Source organism: Primulina tabacum, chromosome 15 (genome assembly GCF_025594145.1).
Source record: "Primulina tabacum isolate GXHZ01 chromosome 15, ASM2559414v2, whole genome shotgun sequence".
Lineage (NCBI taxonomy): Eukaryota > Viridiplantae > Streptophyta > Magnoliopsida > Lamiales > Gesneriaceae > Primulina > Primulina tabacum.
The window spans coordinates 34,279,113-34,302,333 of record NC_134564.1 but is presented as its reverse complement, the minus strand read 5'-3'; the positions used below and the strand labels follow the sequence as shown (position 1 = coordinate 34,302,333).

The window sequence follows — 23,221 nt, the reverse complement described above, 5'->3', positions numbered from 1 at the left end:
TATTTATATTATATATATATTTTTTAAAAAAATAAAATTTTCGGCTCAACCCGGGTTGACCCGAACCCGAACACAACCCGATCATTTTTTGCGGGTCAGCTATCGGGTCCAACCCGAACTGACCCGAACTCGAAAATCCAAAACCAAACCTGATTTTTTTCGGATTGAACCGTGTCAGGTTGTTAATTAAAATTATCTTTATATATATATATATATATATATATATATAAATTCGGACAAGTAAATATTACAAGAGCAAGAAGCTCGTTCCACAAAATTGGGAATGAGATTTTCTTGATTTTGGGAGTTAATTTATCCATCCTTCTCTCAAAATGAAAAAATAAAAATATAAATCACATTTAATATAGCTGAGATTATGATAAATATTCTCTTATTGGATTATGATTTCATAATTCTGACCAAAATATTATTAGAGTTTATAAAGCGTCTGAGCAACTAATTCCAATAAACTCTTTTCCTTACAAATAAATGACATATATATAGCAACAAAATCAATAATATAAAATTAAGCCAAAGTTAAAAACTATATTATATCCAAAACAACATCAATTATTAATTACAAGTGAATATAGTTAAGAACTGGTAGTTGATTCGACGAAGAAATTTCTTTTCTTTTTTTCTTTCTAAATTTTAAGTTTCAAATCATTCACTGTCAAAACCATCCGTCACGACACGATAAAAACAAGTTGATTAATTTGTCAATGCTAATGTAAACGACCATTAATGAACCTAAAGTCAACATTTGATTTATATATTCAGAAAAAGACATCTTTAATAAATTATCATCTCATCTCGCGGGTTTTGGAATTTGATTAGGTTTTTTGTGAGACGGTCTCACGAATCTTTATTTATGAAACGGGTCAACTCTACCGATATTCACAATAAAAAGTAATACTCTTAGCATAAAAAATATATTTTTTCATAGATGACCCAAATAAGATATATGTCTCACAAAATACGACATGTGAGACCGTCTCACACAAGTTTTTGCTTTGTAATTTTATCTATATAAAATCAATAACTTGAGCCAGCATGAAATTTTACTTTCAACAAATTAATAATAACCCTTTTAAACATTAAATTCGGGGAATTAAATCTTTAAATTTGTAAGGGAAACTATCTCGGGTAATTTCTCGTTCGCGTCAACTACCAGGACTCGCCTAATTAATTAGATCATTTATAACAATAAATTTCAATACTCGGATATTATCAAGACCAAAATTAAAAAATACATATTGTTTCATAATTCAAAAACAAAAGGAAATAAATTAATAAATATTAAAAAAAAAGAGCACCAAGGTATTTATATTTTAAACACCAAAAATTATTCAGTACTATAGCTCCAATGTTTTCACATTCATTGGAGGCAAAAAATAAAGAAATATTCATTAATCAATTACAAAATAAGCACAAGGCAAATGAACTTGCTCAATCAGCAATGGCGGCGGCTGCGCTTCCATCCTTAAAACCTTGGGAGTTGGCATTCCTTCGGAAAACCATTGGGAAACCTCTTGGCGTCGGTGCAGTAATTGTAGATCATATATTTCTTCTGCACCGAACGGATACTGTTTATGCCATTGGCATCTAATCCCTGCGTTTTCCATGCCTGATTACCTACGGTGGAATTTGCGCACGAATTTCCGGACGCGGTAACAACGCAGGCATTGGCGTTGTAATTCCTGTAGTATGCAGTAAAAGGAGACAAGGACCAATCGGTTTTCACCTGCCCGCCTTGTGTGGCCCAGTCATCGGCGTTCCATAGACTCGCGTACACTTTCATGGGCTGGCTGTTGGGGAATGGAACGCCTTGAGATTCGTAGTTGTTGAAAACCCTAATCGGAATGTTATCTACCAAGATACTACCCACAAGGCAATGAAACCGTATGAGATATAATATAATACATGTAGTTGAATCAGATGGAAAATATGTATTATTACATTTAAAAGAGAGTGTGTGTGCGCGCGCGTGGTTGTGTGATGCTTACATGATGCGTTGTGAGTTCCAAAGAATGGTGTAAGTATGGAATGCCACAGTTGGGTCGAACCAAAGCCGGAACTGTTGCTCACGGCCGCCGATGCCTTTCGCGAATATATTTGTATGCAAAGTATAAGGTTGTCCACTGGCATTCCCCAAGAACTCCAGATCAATTTCATCATGTGCATTTCCTTGAGACGACATCTGCGCGCAGTTCATTGATGATGTCATGACGTATTAAAGTTACTCGAATTTCAAATGTACTCTCTCGTTCAAGAGAGTAAACTTACATAAAACGTAGTGACAGTGCCAGCCGAATTGTTGGGCACTAGCTTCATTTCCATATCAAATCTTCCAAATAAGTACTTGTCGTTGGATTCGAAACCCGAGCCGGTTGACTTATCAAGGGACAAGGATACAACCTGTCCCCCGTTGAGTACCTTACCATTTCCCCAAGTTATGGTGATCTCTTCGCTGAAATTACCTGCGGCTGCCGCGCCAAACAGGAAGGCCACAGCCACTAAAAGCTTAAACATTTTTCTTTGATTCTTGATGGGATTTCTCGAAGAAGAATGGCGTGTAGGAAGATTGGAGAATAGAGTTTTGAATGCCTTTGTTGATCAGGAAAAGATATATATATATATATAGGAAAATGTTTGGCCTGCCATAGTTGACACGCTAACCAAGGTTCATCACAGGAAGGGATCGATCAGAAACAACTGCCTACAGCTAGTTTTGGTGGGAAAACTTCAATAAATTAATATGTTTAAGCATGCATAGTCAGCTCGACAATTAATGAAACTCCATTTTTCATAAATATGACGTCAAATTATTGTTTCATCTAAATACGAAGATTCCTTTTTTTATTTTTTTTCCTAAGAGATCGATACGATCTAAGAATTAGGTTGTTTGCTTGTCATGCTTGTGTTAGGAAGGTATTGGTCCAGTTCCTCCCTTGTATAGCTTATTGGACTTTAAAAATGATATGCTAAATAAATATACTCTAAATATTTTTTTGAAAAAAGATATATAAAATAGAAACATGTACAGAAATATTTATTTAATTTCTTTAATACCCTAATTCTAATTTCACTCTTTTAAACCTCCAAAAGTTGTAAAAAAAAATTACCAAATATTGATAAAATGTTTAAAAGAAAATATTTTAAAAGGTAAAACAAATTTAAAATTAATTTCCATATCCTCGAGTATTCTCAACTACTTTTCCCTGGAACTTGGGGCAAATTTTGGCAAGAAAATTTAATTTTTTGAAATGACTTTTAGCTGAAGAAGGATCTTCTCCTGTATTGAGCTAAAGTTGACATCTTCCGAAACGCGTATGTTCTCTTTTAAATTCCTCCTCTTGAATTTTTAAGTAAATAGGTCTCTTGTGAGACGGTCTCACGAATCTTTATCTGTGAGACGGGTCAATCCTACTGATATTCACAATAAAAAATAATACTCTTAGCATAAAAAGTAATACATTTTCATGGATGACACAAATAAGAGATTCGTCTCACAAAATACGACCCGTGAGACCGTCTCACATAAGTTTTTGCCTTTTTAAGTGAAGTCTGTTGCACCTTTCTCTCTAATAATTAATATAATAAGTCTATATATATATATATATATATATAGACTTATTCAATCTTTAATAACGGCCGTGGATTAGAGAGTTTGTTAATCTATTGGTTATTGTTGGTTTATTTGGATAGTAAATAATTAGTGATATGCTCTCGCAAATTTGTACCCGTAAAATAAGTCGACTTCATTCATGATTATCATGACAAATAATAAATTTGAAATGAAAATAAATTTTTTTATGATTTGCATTGGGTCGGAGATCCATCTCAAAAAATTAAAAATCTCACGATAATTTATGTGAATAATTAATAATTATAATTATTAAATTAGAATTAAGTTGTACTCGGTTAAAATATCTTGTGGGGGTACGTATACGAATTTATTTTGGAGGAAGGTACGATCGAACATTGCCACAAGTTTTCGAGTTTTGTATTCAGTTCCGTTTCATGACTTCCATCTAGCTTCTATTTGTTCTGCTGACAGCTGGCTAATAATTTTCAAATTTACAATAATTATATTTTATGTTATGCTTGGCTCAAAAGTAGATTACGAAATAGTTCGTTATAATTATACATAAATCATTCAGTTTACATAAAAATTCGTGAAAGAATTATTTTTATGTCAAAATTATTATTTTTTATTGTAAATATATGCAAAATTGATCAGTCTAACGAATAAAGATATGTGAAATCGTCTTATAAAAGACCTACTAATAAATTTAACTCGTGAATGAATTCCGAATGCGATGGTTAATTTGTTCAGTGTGATATTCTGTAATAATTATTCTCTGTTTTCGTGGAATCCCGACTACAAAATACACGTAGGGATGGTACCCGTACCTCCATTTGTTATAGCTAATACCAAACGTATAGCACATTCAGGCAGGCCATCGGACCTATTTATTTGCAAAGTATTCAAAATACGGTGCAGCCGTCCAGGATAATACATATTATTATTTTCGTAGGTGTGATTTTTGTTTTTTTATATTGTTATAATTGAATTTAAGTATTCTATTTTCCTTTCTTTGGAAATTTTCATCATTTTTTTACAATTTTTTTTGTATTTTTACAAGGAAACGCTTGCGCCAAAACATTAGATACATCAACGTTATATAATCGTCACGTAGAAAAAAGACTAGAATCGCAAAAAAAAATTTATAGCAACATATTAAAGTTAAAATTTGATAGTATATACATGACTAAAATCACAAATAATCAAATATAAATAACCAAAATTACAATTTTCTCGTATATATCTACGGTTAATTAAGTATGTGGATGTGACTTTTAGGAACTACCTTGGTCACCAAATGTAGATTACTTAAAATTACAAAAACTCGTGTGATATTGTGTCGTCGTCGATCAAACTTTAATGATCACACATTTACTTTTATAACATGATTGAATTGTTTATGTGAGAGAGATACAAGTAAAAGTAACTGACATAAACCATATGTTGGAAAATTGAGTTAAATTATTTTTTTAGAAAAAAATAGGGAATTTTTTAAAATGTGAATTATAGCAGAGAGCACATAAGGCCCAAGAGAAATGAGCCCAACAAAATAAAAGCCCAACGAACTGAGAAGATATTGGAGGTTCAGAATGTTCAAAGATACGGACAAATTCGAATCCCTAATTTACCCAACTGAAACGAAATTTTTGCAACAATTTATTATTGTTCACCACACAAATAAAAAAGAGCTGATGTTGAATCGAATATGCACTCCATTTCGATTGGTTCATGGCAGACATGCTACTATCATTCTCTCCCTAAAAATCCCCCATTTCACAGCAAGGTAACACTTGATTCAAATCCTAGGAAAATACAGTGCAAAAACTGCAGCTTTCTCATACTCACCGCCACAAACAGCTGCAGCAAGGAGCAAGAGAAGAAGCGCAATCATTATAACTCGGAGAACACGAATTGCTCGAATCGAGAAAAGCACAAGCTTTTTCAAGATTTTTACTCCTCGTTTGAAATCCAGGAACCTCAAATTGAAGAAGGTGAAGAAGAGATAGGTTCCGTGATAGATTGGGACATTCCATCGATCATGTGGTGGGCGGATTTTAAAGCTGCATTGGGGCAGAGGATTAATTTGGAAGGGATCACGTGTTCCGTGGGGATTTTATCCAAATATAGGCACTTGGTGATGCCGCATGTTAGTGTGCCTGATATAAGGTATATCAATTGGGCTGAGCTGAAAAATAGTGGGTTTAAAGGCGTGGTCTTTGATAAGGACAACACTATCACTGTTCCTTACTCTTTAAGCTTGTGGGCGCCACTTGCATCATCCATAGAACAGTGTAAATTGGTGTTCGGAGATAATATTGCAGTGTTCAGTAACTCTGCGGGTACTTTCAGAAACCTTCTAAAATTTCTCGTTACATTTATTTTCTTTTGAATGAATGAAATGTTCAGAGTATGATATTTTAGGATTGCGTGAGTATGATCCTGATGGTAGAAAAGCTAGAGCCCTCGAGGATGCTATAGGAATTAAAGTAATAAGGCACGGTATGTGTTTTCCTTTTCTTTTTGAAGCCTGCGATGCTGTTCTAAACTGTTGGGCGTGACTATTATTTTATTTTAAGTACTTATGTATATATATTTTTGAATTTAAATGGATAAACCGCCAAACAGTTGTTATTTGAACCTGTTTGAAGTCATGATAACCAACCCCCACGCATGCTGGTGGTTTTTCCTCAAATGAAAGAAAAATGTGAAATCAAATGGTTCCCATGGATGACAAAGTTATTTGGATATCAAAATTGTATTTACATTAACACAGGGGGGAAGAAGCCAGGTGGAAACGCTGAAGAAATTGAAAATAACTTTAGTTGTGAATCATCAAGACTTGTCATGGTGAGATCCTCGATTTTTATTTATTTTGTCTTCGGCTGTTCTTTCTCTCTTGGAATATCACATCATCAAGTGTATTGATTGTCCAAAGTACAGGTGGGTGACCGGCCCTTCACTGATATTGTCTTTGGTAACCGACATGGTCTCTTCACGATACTAACCGAACCATTGAGTCATACGGAGGAACCTTTGATTGTGAGGCAGGTTGGTCAAGTGAACTTATTTTATCCCCCGAGAATCTTTTCTGCAAATTTAAAGATTTTGAGCATAAAAGGTTTGGATTCAGGACTCATTTACGCTGAATGGGTACCAGATAGATGCTTATGTAGTGGAAAGTTGAGTGTTTTTAGCTTCTGAATATCGACAATTTTACAATCTACTGGATTCAGTGATAAATTACAGCTGGGTTAAGTTCCACTTCTTGTTAGGTGTCATTAGTATCTCAAATGAAAGTTTACTGTTGAAATTTGATGTCAGTGGCTTAGAGCCATGAGGTTTGATCAACGGTAGGTAAAAAAAAAACCTGAACCATAAATATGTTTCTCTTTGCTCTAGCTTCCCTCCAATTCAGTCTTTCCACCTAAAGAATAATAGTTTCTTGGCTGTGATGGTGTTTACAACCTCCATATTTCAGATCACACAAACCCTGTGAATAATCCTTGCTATTTAAAACCAAATCTAAGTACAAGTGAATAGAGATGTTTACTGGGGACAAAGATTGTGGTACATGAAACTGGAGGAAAATCCAGGGATCATTGAGTTACTGGAAAGTGGATGAGCGGTGGATTTGCTCAATTATAGTGGCTAAAAAAATTCAAATGCTAATGAAGTTTTACAGATGATGGAAATAAGAGACCAAAAGATAAATATGCAGGGGAATGAGTGGTGAAGAAGTGAAAGAGTATAACTTGGTTATATGTGCCAATTTGATACTTCCAATTAAAAGTTGACATTTTTTGGGAGAAGTTGGGAGATGTATACCATACTTATCCCTTGGTTAGGTTGTTGGATTTTCACTTCGGATAATAAATGATCCTGTAGATGTTTCCTTTTTGGCTGATGAAATTAGCGTACAACATTTTATGTAAAACTTTGTCAATACTTAAGCCCCCCATCTTAAGTTGTCAAGTACTAAAAGAATTCAAAAGCATTTGAGTTCAAGTTGTCATGCCGGTTGCATAAGTATAGTTCTAATAACTAAGAAGTCACTTCTTGCACTCTTTTCTGCTAATGACTCCCATGCCATGGTGCCTTAGTTCGTTCTCTTGGTTTTGCCCTTCAATGTTATCACAACAGTGGCTGTAGTTTCACAAGGAGACCTCGTGAATCTGATTCTGTTAAATTGCTTCTTGCACATGTTTTCCAAAAATTGAAAAGTGTAATTCAATAAAATAAAGCATTAATTGTAAAGATTGGTTCATTTTATATGTTTTACCCCAATTTGTTCTCTATTACTTCATATCTTACTGATACAGCTGGCAAAATCTGGGGGAAATTTTAACTATGGATACAATTCAGAGTCTTAGCTTTTTAAATAGCCATCTGCATCGACCCTCGTGCATTACTTCGTTCCAGCTTTACACAATTCCTTTTTCCCAGAATCTTGCCTTTTTCTTTTCCCTTTCAAAACGTATGATAGAACAAATGACTGACAGGTGAGGCTGCTTGAAGTGGCTATTGTTAAGAGATGGTCTGAGAAAGGCTTGAAGCCAATCACTCATGGGCTTCTTACCGATCCGATGAAGTGTGTAAATAATGAACCACTTTGATACAGGTTTTGATACTTAGAAGCCCGAGTCTTTCTTTGTTTAGTTATTCTTACTGATTATTGAAGATGTCTTGAGGCAGAATAACAGCAAACTGTCTGTGACATTCCCTTGTACGCAATACCATGTGAGAAATATATGTATGGATCTCATTCAGTTTTCTATCAGACCATGGCTCTTCCAATCTCTTTACAAGTATTCTTAAAGGAAATCAGGTGCAAGCGTGAGTGATCTAATCTACAATAATACATTTCCATGAATATAGTTTACCTACAACAAATAATTTCATTATATTTATTTTTTCTTTTTGCATAGCATTACAATAATCTTGTGTCCATGCTTGCAAGTAATATTAAACATGTGACTCGTGATCTACCATCATGCCAAGTCTAAGTTCATTATTGTCTGGATTACATGATGACATGATGTGCTTTGAAAAAAACTAGCTTGAAATGTTAGATGTAACATGTCAGAAATAGGCTTCAATTTTAGAAGGTGCAAGAGGACTAAAATGACAAATTGCTATTAATATAACTATATCTGTCAGGACTGGCGCAGCTTGTTTGTTATGTACATGTCTTGTAAGTGTTTAAACACTAGTCATTCTATATATAATTTACTTTCAAAGATGATTCGAGTACATGTTTTGAACAAATGTTCTTTTCTTTTTTGAAACGATATTGGGTTCATGGCAATTTGGGAGAAATATTAATGGGCATTCCTTGAGAAGGGAATGGAAGTGGATCAATAGCAATTGGCTCATCAGGATTTACCAAAGACCAGTCATAACGTGTTACTACATAGTGCACAAATATGAGGATATTTAGCTTTGCCAACTGGTATCCTGCACACAGTCTAGGTCCTCCTCCAAATGGTACAAAAGCATATGGTTGAATTGGCTCTTCAAATCTACTTGGATTAAAACTCAAAGGATCTTTGAAATACTTTGCATTGTGATGTGTTCCATATGTAGTCCATAGCACCTGCATCAAAGCATAGCAATATAGTTTAAAGATTATTTTCTTTCATTTCGTAATGGTCACCTAATATTGGTGTTTCATGTGCATATCTTCCATGTTTGTGCTAATCAATTTAACTTTAAGGCCTTTTATAATTGTGAGTAAACAACTCATTCAGATTCGAAACATGATTAGTTTTACTTATGTTAATTGTTTTCATGATTTCTTGATGTCTGCTTCAGAGATCTCTGAGTTCACAAGTTTTCTTGATCAGATGAACTCCTTACAGATTTGCCGGGCTAGTTATTTTAACCAAAACAAAACGTGTGATTTTATAGATTTGCCTTCCTTTCCATGAATTTTCTTTATATTAAAGTTATTTATGACAGTGCAGATTTGGTCAACCATAATGTAGTTGCTCCTATTGTATATCCTTCAACATAGGAGGTTGTGTCTCTAGCATCTATTTAAAAGCTTTTTACCTTCCATCCTCTTGGAATTGTGAAGCCTTCATATTCAATATCATCAATTGCCTTTCTGAAAGATCCGAAAATGGGAGGGAAAATCCTCATACTCTCCCTTGCTACTTGCCAGGTATATGTCATCTTCTTCGTATCTTCAAATGTTAATGTTTCATTCCCATTTTTGCTGCTCAAAATCTCATGATGTTCTAACATATATATGATAAGAAAAACAGAATAGATTAGATGACCAAATTGCAAAAATTAGATTGTTTTCAGTATTCATAATGTGGCATTTACGCCACCCATAAGTTGAACTATCTGAATCTACTATGAACTATTAATCATAACTTTTATTATAGCGGGAGATCTTTGAACCTAAAAGGTACCTTTAAGAAGGTAAGAATAGCAAGTTGGATGTAGAGCCAACATCCTAAATGTCATGGCAATGGCAAACGACGTGGTGTCATGATGCTGCAAATACAAGCAAAACTATATTATCCAACACCTCTGATTCACTTATCCCACCATGAATAAGTGCTGCAACTAATCCAGAAAGTAGACTCCCTTCTTCCTCTGCTGCCCCTCTCCCTCCCTCCATTTCCATTTCCGTTTCCATTTCCAATCTCTTCTTTCGAATAACGTCAACCAACATCTTCTCTATATCCTTGCGTGCTTTCTTAGCCCTCGAGAACTTCGATCCTGGAACATTAATAGGTGCAGCAAACACCCCTTCTAATACCCTTTCGAAAATCTCCAACATCCCTGGTTTCACCTCGATTCCAAGAAAACATTTCAACACAATTGAAAATGTCAAAACTTTTGTTAAATTGTAAAGACTGATGATTTTTTCGCCACCATCCCAGTATTTTTCGAAGTGAATTTGAACCATCCTGCATATTTTTGGCACGAGAGATTCCTGACCAGAAGAACTTAGGCTTTTGGCCACAATCCCATGCAGAAAATGATGTTTTTCCCCTTGCTTTTCCATGATCGAATTCGGTCCCATTAGCTGCACTAATGATGCAGGCCACGAGCTTATCACCAACTTGAACTCATTTGACAGAAAAAACTTATTGGCTTCTGCACCATTCACCACGACTGTGGGGCATCCCATAAGCTTTGTTTTGAATGTTTTCCCATATTTTCGGATCCGATGTTCAACAAAATCTTCATATAGTTGGTTCTTCCTTTGTGCTTTGTAGAAATCTAAGGTTTCACCAATCCAGGGCAATCCCATTTGGCCTGGAGGAAGTTTCTTCTTGCTTTTGTTCTTGGTCCAGTTATATCGTATCAAGAACAAGGATAAAATGATGGGAAAAATGACTAAAAACAATGGAGAAATAAGAAAATTCATTGATGAAGACATTAATAAGATTGAGAGCGGAAGAATCAGAGTAATTTCTTCTTCCTTTTTTTTGTGTGCACTGATTCGTGTCACGGACTATGGTAAATGCTGCTGCTAATTTTGTTTATATATGCTATGCATGAGAACTTTGTATTAGATTATAATTATTAATTATGTCAAGTGTTGAAAATTAGAAGAATAAAATAAAATTATTTGGACAGCACATTCAAGCAGCGAGTAAAATTCGTGATCGCTAGGGTATCCCTAGAGATCTGGTTTGTTTTTATAATTAATTTAGTGGGAACTCGAATCTTTTTATACTTCTGTGATTAATATCCAACAACTAATACATGCATGTGAGATCTTAATTATTTTGATTGGGTGATTTCATTTATTTTTTTTTAATGTAGCGTGATTTCATTTTTAAAAAGTATAATGTATGTAAACGTGAAATTTTGATGCTTTTTTTTTAATTAAAAAAATTAAGACTTGGGTATCGAATAAAGTGTTGGATTAATTACAAGGGGACACTGCAAGATATGTTATTAAAAAAGAAAAAAAACATGCATATGTTGTGGATCTGCATGGGATGTGGACAGCAATGTTGACGGTCCAGATTGAAAGATTTTACCAAAAAGATGCACTTATTACAACTTAATTCAACAAAGAAATAATAATTGGGGGTTTTCTTATTAAAATATTGATCCTGGAAGAATATATTAATCATTTTAAATGTTGGGGAATATTTCTTTTTTTGATAAACAAATGGTAAAATCCTACTTCAGACGGGGAATAGTGCCCAAAAAATCTCTGAAGATTAGTGAATCTTACCAAAACGTTCAAGTCCCTAACCCGGAGACATATAACACATGCTTTGTTGGTTGGTACTTGGTCAAATTTTATTTACAATCTTTATTTTTAATAACAAATTTTATGGAAGTTCATAAATCTTTCCGTTATCGAGATTAATATTCTATTTGTTATCATAATCTGTACTTGATGGTTGGCATTCCAACTGGTTCCGTTTTGACATTTTCTGGTCAGATTCTCCAAGCTCGACTTACTCGATCCAACACTTTCATTTGGGAAGAATTTTGTATTGCATGGGAATTGAATTTAAACTTTGGCTGATTTTCGAAAGAGTTGGAAATTTTTTTTTTGTTTAAAAAAAACATTTTTCTATTTATTTATTAAGCTTTTATGTTATTTTGAATAGATGAAACTCGGGTATTTTATGTTTTGTAAGGTAATACATGTTAGAATTAGCTGCCGGAAGATGGTCTACGCTATCCCTTATTGAAAGGTCTATTCGGAGGGGAGTAACATGCAACTTGCAAGTGAATATATAAGCAATTATTCATCCAATAAAGAAAATAATGATAATAATTATAACATCAGTATATCTATCTAACCTAATCTAATATAATACAATAGTATAATTAGTTAATCATTATTAAATGAATATTAATAATTAATATTAGTTAATTAATATTCATTTAATAATGATCATTAATACATGTTCTTTTTTATTTGTTTTTCATCTATTAATTAATGGAATTTAAAATAAATTGAAGAGAAATGAAATTTACCCTATATTTTTTGTGATGAAATTTGAACTGTATTTTTTAAAAATTTCCTTTTTGTTTGTTTTTCATGTTTTTATCTATTAATTAATGGAATTTAAAATAAACTGAAGAGAAATGAAATTTACTTTATTTTTTGTGATGAAATGTGCACTCCATTTTTTAAATTTTTTTGTTTGTTTTTCATGTTTTTGATATATCTAATCTAATATCTAATATAATCTACTCTAATTTAATCTTCATTTAAATATATGATTTTGACCTGTTAATTTGCTTTGGCCTTCATTTTTGTGATGAAATTTGCACTTCTTTTTTTTTTTTTTTAAAACTCTTTCTTTAATGAAATTCGAAATGATAATATTAATAAATATTTTTTGTTTGTTTTCTTCCGGCTATTAATGGGTAAATTTATCTTTCATTTTTTGAATGAAATTTATACTCCAATTTTTTAAAAAACAACTATATCTTTAATGAAATTTAAAATAATAATAATAATAATAAATACATTTTTTTTGTTTGTTTGTTATCAGCTATTAATAGATTATAAATAAATTGAAGAAAATGAAATTTAATCACTATTTTTTAGATGAAATTTACACTATGACTTTGACTTGTGAATTTACATAAATATTCTTATCTTTATTTAATAATAAATATTAATACATATTTCTTTTATATTTGTTTTTCATCTATTAATTAATGAAATTTAAAATAAATCGAAGAGAAGTGAAATTTAATATATATTTTTTTAATAAAATTTGCACTTCATTTTTTATTTTTTTTTGTTTTTTGTTTTTTTTCATGTTTTCATCTATTAATTAATGAAATTTAAAATAAATTAAATAGAAATAAAATTTACCTTATTTTTTGTGATGGAATTTGCACTTCATTTTTTTTAAAATTTTTTTTGTTTGTTTTTCATGTTTTTAATCTATCTAATCTAATATCTAATCTAATCTAATCTACTCTACTCTACTCTAATTTTCATTTAAATATATGACTTTGACTTGTTTGAAATTTACACTCTAATATATATACATATATATATCATAGGAGTTTATGTGTCAATTTTTTTAACATTAATAAATTAATATCTATGAATAACGTAAATAATTATAATTAATATAATTATCTTTGTTTGTCTGTTTTTTCATCTATTGTTTAATATATTTTAAAATAAAATGAAGAAAAATAAAATTTAACCATCAATTTTTGGAATGAAATTTAAATTTAGCTTTAATTTTTTGGAATGAAATTTATACTTCATTTTTAAATTTTTGTATATATCTAATGAAATTTAAAATAATAATAATAAATACATGTTTTATTATTTGTTTTTTCTCAGCTATTAATTAATTCCAAAATAAATTAAAAAAAAAAGAAATTTAGCCATATTTTTTCAAATGAAATTTATACTCTATTTGTTTTAAAAACTATACCTTTAATAGAATTTAAAATTAATAGAATAATAATAAAATTTACAATCTATTTTTTTTAAAAAAAAAGAATTATATGCTTATCTTAAAAATAGTTCTCTTTGTTTGATTTCTCTATTTTTTTTGTTTGATTATGAATTCCATCTTCTTTTTTTTTATTTCCATTTACCTGATTTCTTTTTTCACATTAATTAATTAATTTAAATAAATCTGATGAAAATGAAGCATACATACACCCTTCTTCAAAATTTTATAGTTTTTCAATTTTTGAATAAGTCTTCTGTGAGTCGGTATCATGTATATATATTTCAGATTGACCAACCCGATCAATTTTCTGAGTGAAAAACATTGATTTTTCATGATTAGCGTAAAATAGGAGACATGTTTCACAAAATTGACTCGTGAACAACTTCATGAGAGTTTTTTTGTCAATTTTTATTTTTAACTTGAGTAGATTAAATCCATTAATAACGTAAATAATACATGACTAATAAATTTGAAAACTCTAATAAAATTGTGTGAATTTACAAATATGTTCTTATCTTCGTTAAATAATATTAATAAATACATGTCTTTTTTTCGTTTTCAGGTAATAATGAATTTTATAATAATTGAAGAAAAATGAAATTTTATTTTTGGAATGAAATTTACGGCCCATTTTCTTTTTAAAAAAACTTTATCTTTAATGAAATTTAAAATAAGTGACACAATATCAGCAGCTTAACTCACGAAAATTCCCAAGAGTTCACTCATTTCAGTACTACCCTCATCCATACACGTTTAACCCAACAAAATTGAATGATAGTGAAAAATTTATCTTTTAATTCGAACGTTTCTTAATTTTCAGGTCAAAAGTTATTTTTGTTACTCAAGACGCGATTTTTATTTCTTATAATTGTGATTTTTCGTGCAAAGCCGTATATTAAGCTGATGGTGAACATAATGAGGATTGCACTGACGTGTCTGTCAATTTGTCAAATCGTAAGACACTATGGATGACAAACACAAATAATTATTTGTTACCACAAGAAAACATTTTAAAAGAATCAAAATAAGTTTAAATTAATTTTATGTATAATAATTACTATTATATCCATCAAAAGGATAGAAAAAAGAAACAAGAATGAATTCAAATAATTTTTATGTAAAATAAATTATTTTACATCTACAATTACTTAAAATGATTTATAAGATTTTTAAAATTTTTTATGTATTTTAAGTATTTTTTCTCAAAAAATAAAAGTTTTAAAAAAATTAACATTATCTTTATATTTTATGTCCCGTCAAATTTTCATTAATAAATACTTGTAAAACTTGTAGTTAACTTTTAGGATATTATTTATGTATAGAACTTTATAACTTCAAAATATATCACGATAAATTTAGAAATTAAAGTTCTTATAAAAAAAATTTGTTTTTTGTTTAATTATTTTGAATACTCATAGTCTAACTATATTATTTTTACAATTTTAAAGTTGTGATATTAAAACAAGTGTCAAACTGATAGCAAGAATATGATTGTGATTATGGATCATATTAATAAATATTTTTATATTTAGACAGAATATCGTAACATTATATACATATATGTATATCAAACTTAAAACAACTCAATTATTGAATTAATGATTTTTAAAAATAGCGTGAGTAACGTGAGAATTGTTCTCCTCGTATAATCTTTATATGTTCCACTTGCAACGTAAATATATATCTTGTAACATATATAGAAGATATACATATTTATATATGTATATTTTTATATAAGTCGGACAGATAACACAGACAAGGAACAGTAGTCAAAAGAGGGCATTGACAGGGGTGAGCTCAGAATTGAAAGGATTCGAAATATATATTCATTTACGATAAGAATTGAATGTGGCCTCCTCTCTGTCAGTTTTCAACCTCTTCACCTACTTCTCTGCCACAGTCATTACTCCGATTAAATTCATACATTACACCTAATTTATTTTTTTATCACTGTGTCGTAAAATTCACTGCCCGCACTCCATCGGTAGTCATATTTTTTTATGTTATGGGAGATGCATTTAAGAATTCAAAAATATTGATAAAAATAAAAGAATATTCTATTAAATTACAAATTTCTTAATCTATATCTACGCAAGGAGGTCCAAGTTCAATAAGAGTCGAGGCTTATTTGTGAATTAAAAGAAACCAAGCAAATGAGCCAACTTGAGCAATTCACCATGATGCCATTCATTGAGAAGAAAAAGCACTGCAGCCAATGGTTATTTGTTACAGAAACTGGCTTTTTAGGATTGCAATTATGAAGGCGTGGAGAATTTTGGAGCCGTGAAAGGTAATTTTAAAAAGAAAATAGATAAACGCAAACATAAGTTAGTATATTCAAGAAATTTGTCCCACCTTAATCCACCGTAGTGGGAAATGGCAGAAATCATGAAAGATTAAAATTCTATTATATACTTGCAACAGAAGGTAAATTTAAAAATGACATGATGATTTAGGAAAAGCATAACATACACGTTAAGTTTTGTTCCTAGTCAGAGAATCATATAAACTAGGATGTCAGTTAAACCCAAAAAAATGGGATGTGACATGGGTCAAAACTAGTCAAATATTTAGGAAAACAAGCAACAGCATTAAAAATATTGTGTGCGAGGTTTATAAAACCATATTTTTCTGCCCCTAGTTGCATTTCTTGAGTTCACCCCTGCCATGGCTAAAACTATGCGCGCAAAGGTTTTTGATTTGCAAGGCCAAACACACACCCAGGGCGGGGTAAATTCTTTTTAGAAAAATAAGAACATTGCTAGTGAGATTAGATGACAGTTTAAATGCACCTGCAACACATACAACTAACCACATACTTGTTTACCTGCTTATATTTACTTCGGTCTCTGATAACTCATTATATAGACTGCGCTGTCTCTTGGATTCTTCCTCAACTCTGAGCACTCTTTCTTCCTCTATTTTCTTCAAGCCAATCTTTATTTTCTTGAAAGGCTGCAAAAATGGAGAGTTCGAAAAGTAAGCATGCCATGCTGCTTCTGTGGGCGGCGTTACTTTCCCAAAACTTGCTCATTCCTGTCATGTCTGCAGCAAACTTTGAAGATCAGAAAAACTACTATCCTCCATCAGGTCATTCTCAGACACAACTCATAAACTCATTCATGCACACACATATTTACAATTTTGAAGTTTCTTGACGCATGTTTGAACAAACCTTTTTTTGAACACATGAAATCTCACCAAGATGATCTCTATATGGTTTACGATTACCCTTCCTGATTTACACGAAGCAAAGCACAAACAAAATAAATAAGCGTTTCAACATTGGCCAAATCATCTTTGCTTTCTTGTGTTACAGGTTCATACACCCCTCCATCACAGGGTTCAGGAGGTGGCCATGCAACTCCAACACCTTCTCATGGAGGTGGCAGCGGCAGCTATGGAAGTTCTCCACCAACCAACTGTGTTACCCCACCAAGCGGCGGACATGGACATCACCGAACTAGTCCATCTACTCCAAGTGGAGGCGGCGGATACTACCACTCCCCTCCAACCTCAACCCCGTCCCCAACGACACCAACTACTCCGACACCAGGTACCGGAACTTCGCCAACCACTCCAATCGTCAACCCTCCAATTGTCACCACCCCAGGGACTCCAAGCACTCCCGGTGTCACAACTCCAACACCTCCATTTTCCTTTGGTCCAGCCTCTCCACCTTTTACTTGCATGTAAGTACAGGTTTTCACGAAAAAATATATATCATACTTACAGATCCAAAATATAATCCAGTCGGAAGAATGGTATTGAACTTACTTTCCCTGTAAATTGCAGTTTCTGGAGGAATCACCCGACATTTGTATGGGGATTAATTGGCTGGCTTGGAACAGTTGGCGGACCAGTTAATGGCGGAACAATTGGTGGCACATTAGGTGTGCCTACTGTACCTGGATTTAGTCCTAACATGAATGTGCTTCAGGCTCTTTCAAACACACGTACCGATGGCTATGGAGAACTTTACAGGGAAGGAACTGCAGCTTTCCTCAACTCCATGGCACACGCGAGGTTCCCTTACTCAACCACACAAGTCAGGGATAGTTTTATCGCGGCTCTTAGCTCAAACAAGGCAGCATCAGCTCAGGCACAGCTCTTCAAGCTGGCTAATGGGGGAAGAACCTAGCCAAGAGTCTGAAAAGCAGTCATATTCTTTATGTTATGGATCACTGCTTCTGTCATGTTCAGTTTGTTTCGTGCTGCATTTCGATTGTTTGTGTGAAGTCCTTTAGAATGAGATTGTTTACTTTACTGTAATGTCACAGAATCAAGATGGATACCAACCTTATGCTTTCTTATTTAAATAATCTTAGTTGTTTGTTCGTATTGCATATTTATGTCATGTTTCGGATTCAACAATTTACTTCTCAAGACATCAAAACAACAAATTTATACTTTTAGAAAAAAACAACAGATTTTTTGACGGTGAATATAAAAACTCAGAAAGTTCAGTCTTCAACCGGTGTCTCTCACCCATGTCACCATGCAGTTGCAAGAAAATGCACTCTACCATTTAAAAGTTACATATATACAATATGGTAATTTTTTAATGCATTACGAGTAAACTAAGCATGACAGCGTGGTGGATGTTGCAAGATCTACAAAGAAAGTTGAAAAATATACCATCTACTTATCACAGTCGTGGGCGATGTTAATTAATTGGCAGTGAGGAAGTAATTGACCCTTACCCTCCAGCTGCATGCCAACAATAAATAAATTTATACGCATCATAAATAATTAAAGATGCCCTTCATATAAGAATTTGTAATACCTCTAATAAAGATTGTGCATACGAGATGTTATTTAAGTTTGGGAAGTTCTCTCATCTAGGGGCTATCCTTTTATGTGAGGCAATGTAGTTAGACTTAAATCTCTGAGGACAAGGAGGGAAAACTTGGAATGACCATTATAATGATAATAGGCCAATATAATGTGAGTATCGGTTTCTGAATAGACTTGATGCTATAAAATCGGCGTCAACTATGCAAAAATTGTAGAGGGGTGCCTACGTTTGTGAGGCCTTCCCAACTAATAAACCATCCTTTAAGTTAGTTTCATGTTAGCTCAGATCTTGCTTAATATACTGAGAAATAAGCCATCCTTTGAATTAGTTTCATGTTAGCTCAGATCTTACTTAATCTATATCTCTAATATGAATGTGAATTGTGAATTTACATAAATATCGTTACTTTCATTTAATAATAATCATTAATACATGTTTTATTTTTCATATATTCTTTTAATAGTAATCATTAATACATTTTTATTTTTTTCCATATATTCTTTTAATAATAATCATTAATACATTTTTATTTTTATCTATATCTATATCTATATAAATATATGAATGTGAATTGTGAATTTACATAAATATCCTTACTTTCATTTAATAATAATCATTAATACATGTTTTCTTTTTCATATATTCTTTTAATAATAATCATTAATACATTTTTATTTTTTTCCATATATTCTTTTAATAATAATCATTAATACATTTTATTTTTAAATTTAAAATTTACCTTTTTCATATATTCTTTTAATAATATTCTATATCTATATCTCTATTATCCTTACCTTCATTTAATAATAATCATTAATACATGTTTTCTTTTTCATATATTCTTTACCTTTTTCATATATTCTTTTAATAATATTCTATATCTATATCTCTATTATCCTTACCTTCATTTAATAATAATCATTAATACATGTTTTCTTTTTCATATATTCTTTTAATAATAATCTGTATCTATATAAATATATGAATGTGAATTGTGAATCTAAATATATCTACAATTCACATTCGAGATCAAATTCACAGAAAATCACTATCATAATGTTATAAATTGTTAGTATTACGAACATTAAGGTAATAATGAGAAGACGAATAGAGATGAGTGTGATTAAATAAAATTAAATTATTAATAAATATTAAGGTCATATAACACATTTTTTTCCCATTTAGAATGTAGATATATTTAGATTACTTATGTATCAACAAAAATACGTGATTGATAGAAAATATTTGTATGTAAGTGATTTCATTGCAAACATTTAAGTTATTTAATCAATTTTCAATATATGATGCTAAATACATATTACTAAATAATATATTATCTATTAATCTATTAAATATATGACTTTCATTTGTGAGCTTACTATTATATTATTTTTTTTGTTATACAATTTGTCATGTTAATGGTGTTATTTAAGTCATTTTTTTATCTTAGTTTAATAAGATCATTAATAGTGTATTTAACTCAATCAAACTAATTATTATTTTAATTTACTTTTAAATTTAATTTTAATTACTTAAATTTATACATTGCCGTCAAATAATAATAGGAAGACAAATGGAGATGAGTCGGGTTGAATAAAAATAAATTATTAATAAATATTTAGTCAATTTTTTTATAAATGATGCTAAATAAATATTACTAAATAATATGCTCCATTTGACCATTTTGTATTCTTGCAATGAGAGGAGTTTTTTTACCCTAGCGTTAACATGTTTGATTGTTATATGTCATTTGTATTGATCATTTAATTGTGTTTGGATTGTTTGTGTGATTTGTTTGTTTGCACAAAGAAAAGAGAGAACAAAATCAAATATCCAACAAAAATGGTTATTTTTTAATTTTTTATTGTTGAGATATTTTGTTAATTTTTAAACACATAATGCATGTTTTCTGTTTGCTTAGATTACTTGGTTTGAAGTGACTTAGAAAATATTAAAAAAATTGAAATATTTCTTCGTTTTTACCTTATGTATCAGAATATCAAGAGATAATATTTTTTATTTATTGGGGCAATTGCAATTAGAGGAGTTTTTTTACCCTAGCGTTAACATGTTTGATTGTTATATGTCATTTGTATTGATCATGTAATTGTGTTTGGATTGTTTATGTGATTTGTTTGTTTGTACAAAGAAAAGAGAAAACAAAATCAAATATCCAACAAAAATGGTTATTTTTCAATTTTTTATTGTTGAGATATTTTGTTAATTTTTAAACACATAATGCATGTTTTCTGTTTGCTTAGATTACCTTGTTTGAAGTGACTTAGAAAATATTAAAAAATTGAAATATTTCTTCGTTTTTATCTTATGTCTCAGAATATCAAGAGATAATATTTTTTATTTATTGAGGGCAAATGTATTTTCAAACTTCTGTCTATAAATCAATATTTAAAATTTTTACGACATTATTATATTCTCTAATCAATTTGTTTTACTTAGATTGATAGAAGGCATTTTAGTTTGAGTTTTTATGTATTTGCTTATATTATTTTTGTAATATTATTTATTATGAAAATAATAGGTGAACTACAAAATTTGGTAGGTCTAAGAGTCCTCTGTTGAACGACAAATATGGATAAATTATTAAAATATATAATATCCAGTAGATTTTTGGCATGCGATTTTGTTCTAATTCAATGATTATGCATGATTCTAAATTTTTATTATATCACAAGTTAACACATGCCTAATATTTTTCTATAGTTTAAGAAAAATTGTGTGACTTTCTCCAATATTATCTCGATATATTTCGAGGTGACAACAAGATTGTTTTTGTCTCTTTTTTTAGTCAAAGTGTCTAACCAGCTAATTCATAACATATATGATGATAGCATAGAAAACCCCTCGTCAAATAAATTCACTTAGCCAAATATTGAAATTCAAATAAAATTCTACAATATTTCATCAAATTAATTTTGACTATCATAAAATGCTCATGAAATCTAAATGGTTATATTATTAGATGAGAATCATGAGATATTGAATGAGAAAAATACTTTGACATATATTTGAATGATATCTCATATGCATATCTTAATTACATTATTCGTATCTCTTCTCAAGATTTTTAAAATACAATAATTAATTTTATATATCGTTCCACAAGATATAAAATATTATAAAACAAAATATAAACTCGATAGAAGAAAATTTGTTTAGTTTCAATGAATAATATAATATTATGTTCTAAACGCAACAAATGAGATTGAAACTATATCATCCTCATGACATGATGCACGCAATCATTATTTCAAAGCTTCCAAAAAATGACGATCAAGATGACTTTCTTCAATTGCGTCAAATTAAATGAGGACACAATTCTAAGATATAGTCATTTGAAGAGATTTCAAGTATTTTTCTCACAGTGATTGAGAAATGGTTGTTAAAAATTTATTAACCTTATAGCTATATGTTGATAATATTGATACTAAATATATAAAAATGATATCACAAATATCACAATATTTGAAGAAGGTGCAACATCATTCATTGGTTATGTTGTTGAAGAATATATAGGTTATACATATTTTTAGTCACAAGTGAAAACTTATCACGAGAAAAAGCATTTTTTCTTAAGAGTTATAGTTGATGATTGTCAAAAGCGGAAAAATCATTTAACAATAAAAAAATAGTCGGGAAAATAAGATTATCAGATAAAAACAATGTAGAAAACAGAAAAAATGGCGTGATAAAGAAGCAAACTACGAGCATGTCAGATCCCCGATAAAGATTGTAAATAACATAATAGATGTTAAAGACGATCAGATACTTGCTGAACATACCAAAATAGTTATATGCATATTATAACAAACTACGACAAAGAGTTGTTGAGTTGTCAAAATCAACCAAGAAGCATATTGAAAAGTGTGTCAAGTGGATAAGATAATTTATCTGATTCATATACCGTCTATGATCATGATTTTTTATTGAAAAGCTCGACTTACTCGATCCAATACTAGTTCAATTATCAAATATATTGATTTTATCATAGAGCTGTCCAAAATTTATTACCGACATTGATGGAAAGAATAAATGCAGATACAACTACAAAATAAAGTCTAAGATACTGGCTAACTACACAGAGTGACACTCCAAATCTAAGCGGGGTAGCTGAACATTAAATAAACGTCACATGGTTTACGTCACGCAGCAAATGCTAGAGTCATATTGCATATTTCTTTAAGTAAAATAAGATGGTGTTGTAACAAATAATATCAGAAGCGTCACTTGTCGAGAACCATAAGTTATGGAACTTAAATATCACACCTGGGACTACATTGACTTGCTTTAGCCAGCAGCTCCACTAGCCAAATCTCTCTGTTATTGGATTTCTTCGAACCAGATGAAGCCAGGCCTGGATGAATTTTTTCACAGCTTGATAATACAACAATA

The 23,221-nt window shown here is 30.9% G+C and overlaps 3 protein-coding genes and 1 pseudogene across 3 annotated transcripts; 2 read left to right on the top strand and 2 right to left on the bottom strand.

The window, feature by feature from the left end:
• Nucleotides 1–1,286: 1,286 nt before the first annotated feature.
• On the bottom strand, nt 1,287–2,605 carry LOC142526358 (xyloglucan endotransglucosylase protein 1-like). The gene is made up of 3 exons (XM_075630695.1): nt 2,287–2,605; nt 2,007–2,200; nt 1,287–1,880 (listed from the first exon to the last, which is right to left on the bottom strand). The coding sequence occupies exons 1-3, from the start codon at nt 2,530–2,532 to the stop codon at nt 1,484–1,486; spliced, it is 837 nt and encodes a 278-aa protein (XP_075486810.1). The 5' UTR covers nt 2,533–2,605; the 3' UTR covers nt 1,287–1,483.
• A 2,595-nt stretch (nt 2,606–5,200) lies between these two features.
• Nucleotides 5,201–8,369, top strand: LOC142526357 (phosphatidylglycerophosphate phosphatase 1, chloroplastic/mitochondrial). The gene is made up of 5 exons (XM_075630694.1): nt 5,201–5,928; nt 6,011–6,088; nt 6,363–6,436; nt 6,530–6,637; nt 8,089–8,369. The coding sequence occupies exons 1-5, from the start codon at nt 5,295–5,297 to the stop codon at nt 8,200–8,202; spliced, it is 1,008 nt and encodes a 335-aa protein (XP_075486809.1). The 5' UTR covers nt 5,201–5,294; the 3' UTR covers nt 8,203–8,369.
• Nucleotides 8,370–8,706: 337 nt separating this feature from the next.
• On the bottom strand, nt 8,707–12,003 carry LOC142526356 (taxadiene 5-alpha hydroxylase-like; annotated as a pseudogene).
• Nucleotides 12,004–16,808: 4,805 nt separating this feature from the next.
• On the top strand, nt 16,809–18,359 carry LOC142527618 (protodermal factor 1-like). Its single transcript, XM_075632461.1, has 3 exons — nt 16,809–17,103; nt 17,333–17,705; nt 17,809–18,359. The coding sequence occupies exons 1-3, from the start codon at nt 16,977–16,979 to the stop codon at nt 18,152–18,154; spliced, it is 846 nt and encodes a 281-aa protein (XP_075488576.1). The 5' UTR covers nt 16,809–16,976; the 3' UTR covers nt 18,155–18,359.
• Nucleotides 18,360–23,221: the final 4,862 nt, after the last annotated feature.